We start from the raw sequence: 10,825 nt of genomic DNA, 5'->3' as shown, positions 1-10,825 counted from the left end.
TGACTAGTTTTCTGTGAGTATGGTTTCACTGTGTTTGCCCTCTGATGCCCTCTTGCAACACCTACCATCTTACTTGGGTTTCTCTTACCTTGGGCATGGGGTATCTCTTCACGGCTGCTCCAGCACCGCCGCCCTTCCTGACCTTCAATGTGGGATAGCTCCTCTAGGCCCTCCTGCGCCCGCGCAGCCACTAAGACATACATACATCCAAATAGACACAAGAGAGCCTATAGCTTTGTTTTCCAAACTTAGTTATGAATACTAGTTGTAAAAAAATGGCTGGAACAAGATTTTAAAAGGCTTCATTCCCCCTTTTTTCCCCTTTTGGCTTCAGGAATTAGAGATGGTCTAGATAAGTGATACTGGAGAAGGCAATGGCACCCCACTCCAGTACTCTTGCCTGGAGAATCCCATGGACGGAGGAGCCTGGTGGGCTGCAGTCCATGGGGTCGCACAGAGTCAGACACAACTGAAGCAACTTAGCAGCAGCAGCAGCAGCAAAGTGATCCAGATGTGCATACCTACCAAGTCGCTTCAGTCGTGTCCAACTCTTCGCGACCCCATGGACTATAAACCACCAGGCTCTTCTGTTCATGGGATTCTCCAGGCAAGAATACTGGAGTGGTTTGCCATTTCCTTCTCCAGGGGATCTTCCTGACACAGGGATCGAACCCGTGTCTCTATGTCTCCCGCATTGGCAGGCGGGTTCTTAACCACTAGCACCACCTGGTGATCCAGACAGCTCTGTTCTAAAGGTATAGGAGTTATTTCCTCAGGGCCAAAATTCTTAAAGAGATATATTTTTTTTTCTTCAAGCTTTCTCTGGAGTCTAAAGAATATTGTGACCACTTTGTCAAAAATCGTTTTTCTGTGACCATCATTTTATAGCCAAAATTTAGACCAGATAGCACTCAACTTGGCCCTGATAACAAGGGCAGATTGGTCCCAGGAGGGATTGTCCCTCTGGGGAAGTAGAAGTCTCAGTTTGATCAGCCCCAGTATGTTGATTACAGGAGGAAGTCCTGGACATAAGGGAACTTCAGTCCATTTTTCTATCCTGTGTCAATAAAGATCAATATTTTTAGGCCATTTTTCTTGTCATTGGAACATAGCTTTAGATTGACCAGTTTTTTTTTTTTTTTCCCAAGGGGTTCCCAGGTGGAGTGTGGAACCTTTGGATGAGCAATTCCCGTATTAATTCGAGCAGTTTGTACAGGTGTCTGTGTGCTCAAACCAAACCAACAAAACCAAACCGAACCAGAACTTCAGTCACACTCCAAATGAAACAAAAGGCGAAGAGATGCCCAGAAATCAAAAGCCAAGAGGCATAAATGCCAGACATGACTTCCCAGTTCCATTAGACCTGTGACCCGGCAGAGTCAGTGCCTGCAGCCTTTTTAAATTCTGATATAGTTTAAAGCAATTTCTTGTTAATTTTCTGTGAAGAAGTTACTCTACCATTTCCTCTTTTAGAAGCTTCTAGAAGAATAGCATTGAAATATGTATAATATCATATATGAAATGAGTCGCCAGTCCAGATTTGATGCATGATACTGGATACTTGGGGCTGGTGCACTGGGATGACCCAGAGGTATGGTATGGGGAGGGAGGAGGGAGGAGGGTTCAGCATGGGGAACACATGTATGCCTGTGGCGGATTCATTTCGATATATGGCAGAACCAATATAATATTATAAAGTTTAAAAATAAAATTAAAAAAAAAAGAAGCTTCTAGAAACCATTCAAAGGAAGCATGGCAGGCCTTTTCTAATTGTGCATGCAAAAGTATCAATTTTGGAATATGAAAAGAACCCCAGTTTGACCATTTTAGGTTGAGCTCTCTTCTAGTATAATTTCTCCAATTAACTAGGTAATTGCAAGTATGAGCTGCGCATGTACTGTACATGAATCTGGCTGGAATGTTAGTCAGGCTGGCTTTCTGACACTCCTTTGTTTCTGTTTTTGAAACATTCTGTTTCCCATTTTAAGCTGGATTTGTCAGGGATAAAAATCACTAGTGAACTTGTGTAGTGGGCCTATGTGCTGCTCGTGAGCTTAACTCCTCTAGGAGTCACCCCAGAGTCGATTCAGCTCATCTTATGTGTCTTAGATTCTGCCTCCAGCAATCTAAGACCACTATGCCGTTCAGGTCGCTGAATGGCCAGTTCTTATGTGCGTTTAGTTAATGAGTGGGTTTCCCTACGGGCCCACTGCACGGTATGAGGACTAGGCCTCCACCACTCCCGCAAATTTCTCAGTCACCTGAGAGAACCAAAACCAGCCAGGGAGAGCCTTGTCCCTTTTCTTCAGAGCAAAGCTCTCATATATTTTCCTCACTTTTATCCTGACAAATTCTATAATGGCAGTCAAATTGAGGGAAAGTGTCGGATCAGCCTCTTACTTAACCACTTAGCCAAGACCATTCAGTCCTCCACAATGGGGCGACCGCAGCATCTTTCAGCCAAGCCCCAGGTATTCCTCGATTTATTTCACAATCAAGCCCCACCCCTCCCAGGGTGGGCAATTCCCCTGGCATCTTTCAGCCAGACTCCCACCCAGTATCTTTTGACTGGGTGGGAATTTCTTGGTATCTTCCAATCGAGCTCCACTCAGTGTCTAGACCACGAGTGGCTATGCCCTGGGTGTTTCACCCACCGCCCACCCCAGTGTCTTTCCTACCGGGAGCGGGCAGGTAACCTGTTCCACTGCCAAATAAAACTCAGAATCTCAATCAATATTGGAGATTCGAGAACCAGGAGAAATTTACCCAAATTTGTCTGCACTCCTTGAGGAGGCGGATGGGTACAAGGGGCCACTGCTGGTACCCGGTTCCTCGTGGAGTCCAGTCGAAGTAAGGAAGTCCACTCTGGGTCCCTTGGTGGTCGCCATAACTGTTGACTTAAAAAAAAAACGATGTACAACTTGAGAGTTGCGAGTTAAGTTTTATTTGGGGCAAAATGAGGACCACAGCCCGGGAGGCAGCATCTCAAATAGCTCTGAGAGACTGCTCCAAAGCAGTAGTATGGAAAGGTCAATATATAAGGTTTTGGTGAAGGAGGAGTTCAATCCCATGAAGCACTCATTTTACAAATGGTTTTTTGTTAGTCATGAGGATCTGATGTCACCATGAAGGGATTTAGCGCTTCTCTAGATATGAGGAGATGCAAGGATTGAGATCATAAAACCTGTTCCTAAAAACATCCAACTATCTAAAGGCCTGTCCCAGCAGATTCCCTGGAGCACAGAGTGCCTCCCTCCACCCTGAACTCCCTCAGGGGTTGTTGAAGGTCAACAGATGTAGCAGCATGAGGGTCAATCTCCATAGAGAGCAAATGCCTTTGCTGTTCACTACTTGAGAGTGCCTTTGCTAAGTGCCAACTTGTGGCTGACAATGGGGTCACAGAGTTGAACACAGCTGAGAGAACAAGTGGAGGCCAAAGCACTTTGCTCAGAACCCCTCACTGGCCCCTCCTGACGAGGCTGCCCTTGTTGTGGCCCCTCTTTACACAGGATAAAACGGAGGTTCCCTTAGCACAGGTCCATGTGCTCAATGCACAGTGAGAGGCCAGTCACATGGAAATTTTGGAACGTGGAACAGGGAAAGTTTTATTGCAGGGCCATCCAAGGAAGCTGGGTGGCTCAGGACCCACAAAAAACTCCTGAACTCCCAGAGGGGTTTCTGCAAAGCGTTTTTCAAGGCCAGGTGAGGGGACGTTGGGCACAGATTATGGGATCAGCTCCTGCACAGTTCTCCTCTTGGCTGATGAGGAGGTCACAGGGTGTTTGTCACAGGGATTAACATCATCCATCTTTTCCCACCAGTAGGTCTGGGGAGTAGACACTAATGGTCCTAAGTACTTAACATTTTCCATTAGGTTGGTGGGGCTTTTTCATTTGGAGAAGGACATGGCAACCCACTCCAGTATTCTTGCCTGGAGAATCCCAGGGACAGAGGAGACTGGAGGGCTATACCGTCTATGGGGTTACACAGAGTCGGAAAGGACTGAAGTGACTTAGCAGCAGCAGCAGCTTTTTCATTTGGAACCTGTGCAGGCAGGGGACAGCCCAGGCTTTGGGTTTAGGTTTTGGTTTCAGTTTCCTTTATCCTTTTCCCGGAAAAAACGGTGGGTTGCTGTCACCAGATTCTGGCCTTGGGCATTTCTGGGTTGGATGCTGGCCAGTAAGATCCTGTGAAAGGGGAGTGGGGCTCCCTGGGACATACCATAGGGCATGGGCGTTTTCATCTGTAAAAAACACCTCAGGAATGTGTACTAGATATTATTATCTCCATACTTCATAAAGGAGCTAAAACAGAAGATATGGGGGAGGAGTTTGCCCTGGGAAGGCCGCTTAGAGTCCTGTTCAGTTACAGTTCAGAGGGTTTTTGTGGGGTCCCGGGGTGGTAAAGGCAGTTGCTGGCAGAAAGAGCAAGTTCCTGCCTGGAGCCAGGACAAGGGCCTGGTGGTTGTTTGTTGCCTGGTGCGTCCCCTGGTGGCCATGTAGGACAACTGCAGTCTGAGTACTGTTTGAGGTCCAGCTCTTCTCCCCTCTTCCTGCAGGCTCTGGTTGGTCTTCTGACACCCTCCATGCCTCCTAATGGTCCGCTCGGCAGGGGACAGAGACGCTAAGTGAACCCCTCAAGGTCACCAGGAGATCCCTGAATTCTAAATCCAGTCGCCTCAGTCAGACACAACACCGCCCCAGTCACCACTCACGTCTCAGCCTTCATTTCTCCCAGTTGGGGACATGGCCCCCCCAAAAAGCCCTCTGCCTCTTCCGTTTTGTGGTACAGAACACAGAGCTGGCGTGCACCGGCCGCTCAGTAACTGCAATGGTCACCCTCAGAAACATGTAGGAGAAGGGCTAGGGCTTGACAGGGGGTGTCCCAGGGAGCCCCACTTCTTTCTCACAGGATCTCACTGGCCAGCATCCAACCCAGAAAGCCCCAAGGCCAGAATTTGGCAAAAGCAACCCACTGTTTTTCCCCGGGGAAAGGAAAAAGGAAACTGAAACCTAAACTGCAAGCCTGACTGCCCTCTGCCTGCACAGGCTCCATTCGAGTATCACCAACTCAGAGGATCCTCCTGGAGCTTGTCATTGGTCGGCACCGCTATTATGCTAATGAGGGGGCAGTCTTAGCCTATAAAGGTTCCAGCAGTTCAGTCAGGATGGCACTACTTCTTCTATTCACTACAGACCAGTGCTCATGGACACCGAGGAGGACATGAGTGAGTTCCTGATGCCCATAGACAAAGAAAAGGACTCGAGTGAGTCAGCGCTGTGTGGCCGAAAACTGCCGCTGTGGCTGGGGCTCCTGCTGCTCCTGGTGGCGGTGGGGCTGCTTGTGCCCATGATCTACTTCGCTGTCATTGCCAACAGCAAGGCCTGCGTGGATGGCCTCCAAGCACAGAAGGAGTGTCAGGAGGTCAACCAACACGTGCAGCGCCAGCTAACCCAAGCCCAGGAACTCTTAAACAAGAAGGAAGCTGAAGCTGCCACCTGCAAACAGGCTGTGGTAAGCCATTGCAGCCCCTCGAGAGGGCCCCGGACTTGGAGGTCTCTCCCGGGGTCTTTGTGGAGATCGAGATAGACCTTGAAACTGTGTCCTTTTTGCCACCACCAGGGTTTGGGAACCTCCAAACTCTCTCTGGGATGCTGGGGTACGTTGAGGGGGAGCCTTAAAACTCCCAATTATGTGCGTCAGTATCCCTTTAGGATATGAAGGATCTCTAAACTCTGGTGCTTGAATGGGGGGATCTAGAAACGCCCCTTGGGCCAATCTCGGGGAGCAGAAATCCCCTCTAGGGGCTGGGAACAGGACCTACCCAGCTCTTTCCACTGAATACTGAGAGCCTTTGAAATTTTCACTTCTGTTCTAACATGGAGACGTTGAAACTCTTATGGACCTCTAACTTGGGCTTTGAAATAATCACTCCCACTTCCCACCCCCAGCCCCTTGTTTCTGGTTATAGAAGGAACTCTTAATCTTATTGGGCTATAGCCCAGGGCATCTAGAAAATTCTCCTAGAGTCTGGGCATGGGGAACCTCCACATTCTCTTCTGGGGGGCCTTCAAACTCCCATTTTGAGGATCACACTCTTACCGGTGTCCCGGGGAAGGTGGGAAGTTGTGCCCATTCTTCAAGGTAGAAGACTGAGGGGCCGGGGGGTGGGGTGGGGAATGGGAAATGAAGGGTGTGTGCATCTGAGCGCCTCTGTTCCCAGGGCTCAGGGAGGGGCCAGAATCCAGGCACGGAGTCCAGGTTCTGACTCTCCCCTCTGACCCAGGTGACCCTGAGGGACTCTCTGAAGAAGGAGCAGGCACGAGTGGAGGAGCTTCAGGGTGAGAAAAGCAAATGACCAGGGTTCCTCACAGTGGGCTAGGGGGGTAGCGACAGGTCAGGTGTTGAAAGGGAGTCCGGAGGGAGGGTCCCAGGGTTGTGATCAGGCAAGAGGAAGGGGGGCCAGATTCCATTTCGGGTGGGGGAGCCCGGAGCCGGGTTTCCCAGCTGGGGATGAATGAACACCGCGCTAAGTCACGTGATGTCCCGGCTGGGTGTCAGGTGGCTTAGCGAGATCACTGTGTCCACGAGGCCCCTGAATCTGTACCCCATCCCTCAAACAGGAGAATTGGCGAGTTTGAACCAACAACTGCCAGACGCTCTGACGAAGGAAAGGTGCGAGACCACGCCCCGGCCACGCCCCTTTCACTCCACCCCCCAGACTCCCGAGTCCCTTCGGCTCCGGAAAAACCCCGACGCTCAGGGAACTAAGTTTAAGTCCCAACCGCGTCCCATCTGCCACACAACCCTGGGGTGGCCGCTGCTCACTGTCCTGCCCAGCGGCTTGGTGGGGGAGGAGTGTAGATTCTTAAGGGCAGAGCGCAGATCCCCTGGAGCCCAGGGGGCCGCAGCCTGAGTTCCCCGATTTCTATTCCAGAAGAAAGAGTGAGGCCTCAGCGGAGGACAACGGTTCAGTGTGGTTTTTCATGTTGCTTATGTGTACCTTCATCATCTGCAAGTGTCTGAAGAAATGAGGTCCCAGAAAGCTGGCCGGTAAGAAGGGGGCGTCTCGAGGGAGAAGAAAGCTCGGAGGGGCGGGGAGCTGGGCCTGGGTCAGGGTCTTGGGTGGTGGCCTGCCTGCGGGGCAGGGGGCTGGGCACCGGGGAGTGGAATCTGGAGACCGAGGGAGGGCTCAGTGAGTTGGGAGGGGCCCTAGAGTCTGGTGGGGCTGGGAACGGAGCCTGATCCGTCTGCCTCTGACTCCCTATTCTGATGTCTTTTAGGCCACAACCAGGACTGGGCCGACTCCAGCTCGGATTCCCGGTTTGAGGCTTCCGGACCTGGCCAGTCCCGACACGACCACATGGCAACACAGTTGTAGGGAGGATGGGGTAGCCTAAAGGGCCCAAGACAGGGCAGTCCTGAAAGGATGCCTTGAGAGTGGGAAAGTAGCAGAGCTGGCCCAGGGCCGCCTAGAGCTAGGGATGGCACGCGAGTCGGGTTGTGGCACCTCCATCTTGCTGACACTGCTCTGAGAAAGTCACTTTCCTCTTGGGTCTTTGGACTCGAAATGGAAACATCCCTTTTGGGGGGAAAACTGGACTCTCGAGTGTTTGGAGCGTTACTGGGTGACCTCCCAAAGCATCTGTGGCCTGCCCTGCAGACAAAGGTGGACATCCACTGACGTCCACAACCAGCCTTCCGTGCTCTAGAATGTTCCTCAAGATCTCGGGGGTTCCAGCAGGCACCATCCCCCTGCATCCCCAGCCCTCTTCTCTGCTGGCAGCCTCTAAAGGACCCTGGTCAGAGCTCCCTGTCTGCAGCTTTCTTCTCTCATCTCCTGGCTGCTCTCATCTCATTACCATTGCATCTTCTGATGACAGCGGTTCCACGAGGAAACCGACGCTGAGACTAGGGACACTTTGTCCTGGCTCCCAATCCCTTCTGGCAGAAAGTGCAGGGCTGGGACTCACACTTGGATGAGCAGACTCGGGACAGGTCTGTGTCACCTTGTCCTGCCACCTCCATCCCCCAAGCTCCTATTCATCCCACAGTACTCAGCTCTGGGAGCCCCTCCCCAGAGACTTCTCTGCTTCTCAAAATGAAGTCCTCGAAGAGTTCTCTGATGACTTGGTGGTTAGCATTCCAGGCTCCCGTGGCCTGGTTTAGTCCCTGGTCTAGGAACTAATATCCCATAAGCTGGGAGACATGACCAATAAAAAGGAAAGAACGCTCTCCCTGTGTGTGCCCCCTGCTCCTAAAATGGTGTTTGATGGTGGCTTTCGTTAACTGAGCCCCTTATAAGCGTATGGTTTCTACATGACTACAAAGAATGTTCCCGAATGCTTTAGTGGAATGAAGCTTGTGAAAAATAACAAAGAGCCAAAGTGGAAACTGTTTGAGTGACAAAATAAATATCATCACGTGTAAAATAAATATCCATGAATTCGCAGGAATATAAATACATGACTGACTAAAACAATAAATGAAAGAGAGGAGAAAAATCTCCCAGGCCGAAGAATATCAAATGACATTCACAAATATCTCACCCTCAAGAGGATGATGTGCGGGTCCCATGGCTTTGGTGTGGGCTATAAATGGTCACCTCTTTCCAGAAGGCACAGGTGGAAGAGAGGAAGGAGGTAGCTTTCTGGTGGAGACGCCTGACGGACACCACCTCAGCCAGGGCACCACGATCAACATCACAGGGTAAGTCAGGCTGATATCCCGTGTCCTGGGCACATGAGTGTCATGAGAACAGCACGTGCCCTCTCCGGTCCTTCTCGCCAAAGGCCAGTCCAACCATGAGAACAACCCCAGACCAATCCCACCCGAGGACCACCCTACAGAACACCTGACTCTCCACTCTCAAGGTCATCACGACCAGGAAAGCCTGAGACTCTGCCTGACCCAAGGGAGCCTACAGAAGCATCAGGACTCAGTGTCCTGTGAGGATCTGGGGGCAGAAAAAGGACATTAGGGGAAACTGAGGAGATGAGAATAATGCGTGGATTTCAGTTAATCCTGTTACTGGTCAGCGCTGGTTCCTACATTGCAACACGTGCACCTTAGAGATGAAAGGTGACCAAGGTGGTGGAAATGGAAACGGAGTCTATGGAATGTTTCTGGACTGTCTTTGCTGGATTTGTGCAAACCAAAATAAAGTGAGTCTTGAAAAAATAACAAAGCTTGGGACTTCCCTGGTGGTCTGGTGGTTAAGGCCCCTCACTTAAACTGCAGGGGACATGGGTGAGATCTGTTGTCAGGGAACTAAGATCCCACATTCTGCAAGTCACAGCCAAAAAACAGAAGGAAAAAAAGATAGATTAGGACTTTCCTAGTGATCCGGTGGGTGAGACTCCACTCTCCCAATGCAGGGGGGCCTGATTTGGCCCTGATCAGGAAACTAGATCTCACAGGCAACAAGTAAGATTCCATGTGTCCAGGCAAAGATTCAGCCTGCCACGAATAAGACCTGGCACAGACAATTATATATATACATATGTTTTTTAAAGCATAAATTCAGAAGAATATGAGTTACTTTTTCCGATCAAAATCTTAGAGGGAAAACTCACAAACTTCCTGTTTCCAGGGCTGAGACTAGAATGAGGTGAATACAGCACTGGCTTTGGTTGCAAAATGTGGGGTGGGGGGCACAAAAGTTCTCTTATGTTCATCCCCATTTTACAGCTATGGAAACTAAGGCTAGGATGAAATCACTTGCCCAGGGCTGGCAGGGAGGCAGGGCTGAGCACATGCAATCTTGACCCCTATCTCAAATCATGGTCCTAAGCTGACCCTAAAGTTCAAAATTCAGCCCAGTGGAGCTCAGATACCAGCTTTGCCAAGGGCCCTGTCTTTGCACCTGGAGTCCTAGCCTGGGAGGGAGGCCCTCCTCAGGCCCTCCTCTGTGTGTCCCTCCTCTGGGGACACAGAGGCTCAATGTCAGTCTCTACAGCAAGTCCATCCCTGATCCCTGGGTCTCTTGGCTGCTGAGTGGCTTTAATGGAGTTGGGGTGGGGGTGGGGTGAGGAAATTGTCATTATTCAGTTACTCGGTGGTGTCCCTGGCTTTGCAGCCCCATGGACTGCAGCTTGCCAGGCTCCTCTGTCTTCCACTCTCTTCCAGAGTTTGCTCAAATGAGTCGGTGATGCTATCGAACCAACTCATCCTCAGCTGCCACCTTCTCCTCTTGCCTTCAGTATTTCTCAGCATCAGGGTCTTTTCCAATGAGTTGGCTCTTCCAATCAGGTGGCCAAAACATTGGAGCTTCAGCATCAGTCCTTCCAATGAATACTTAGGGTTGCTTTCCTTTAGGATTGACTGGTTTGATCTGCTTGCTGTTCAAGGATCTCTCAAGAGTCTTCTCCAGCACTTCAGTTGGAAAGCATTGATTCTTCAGTGCTCAACCTTCTTTATGGTCCAACTCTCCCATCCATACATGACTACTGAAAAGACCATAACTGTAAATACACGGAATTCTGTTGGAAACGTGATGTGTCTGCTTTTTAATATCCTGTCTAGGTTTGTCAGAGCTTTTCTTCCAAGGAGCAAATGTCTTTTAATTTCATGGCTGTAGGAACCATCCCCAGTGACTTTGGAAACCAAGAAAATAAAATCTGTCACAGTTTCTGCTTTTTCTGATTTTATTTTCCATGAAGTGATGGGACCAGATGCCTTGACCGTAGTTTGTTGCTTGTTGTATTTCAAGCCAGGTTTTTCATTCTCCTCTTTCACTTCATCAAGAGGCTCTTTGTTCATCTCCCCTTTCTGCATTAGAGTAGTGTCCTCTGCATGTCTGAAGCTGTTGATATTTCTCCTGGAA

At 50.1% G+C, this 10,825-nt stretch overlaps 1 protein-coding gene across 2 annotated transcripts in view; it reads left to right on the top strand.

Moving 5' to 3' along the window:
• Nucleotides 1–5,101: 5,101 nt before the first annotated feature.
• Nucleotides 5,102–10,825, top strand: part of LOC104992673 (bone marrow stromal antigen 2-like) — a 6,904-nt gene continuing 1,180 nt past the window's right edge. The window contains exons 1-5 of one of the 2 annotated variants that reach the window (XR_825731.1): nt 5,102–5,514; nt 6,287–6,341; nt 6,624–6,675; nt 6,938–7,053; nt 7,284–8,485. Coding sequence is in view for 1 of the 2 variants with exons in the window: in XM_010845629.1 (XP_010843931.1) it covers nt 5,206–5,514; nt 6,287–6,341; nt 6,624–6,675; nt 6,938–7,034 (513 nt within the window). In the remaining variant the exon portion in view is untranslated. Of the gene's footprint in view, nt 5,515–6,286; nt 6,342–6,623; nt 6,676–6,937; nt 7,054–7,283; nt 9,188–10,825 lie in introns of those variants that run through there. The other variant, XM_010845629.1, reaches the window with a different exon arrangement.

Source organism: Bison bison, unplaced genomic scaffold (assembly GCF_000754665.1).
Source record: "Bison bison bison isolate TAMUID 2011002044 unplaced genomic scaffold, Bison_UMD1.0 scf7180017864221, whole genome shotgun sequence".
Lineage (NCBI taxonomy): Eukaryota > Metazoa > Chordata > Mammalia > Artiodactyla > Bovidae > Bison > Bison bison.
The sequence above is the reverse complement of the archived record's forward strand: the minus strand, read 5'-3'. Positions and strand labels throughout refer to the sequence as shown.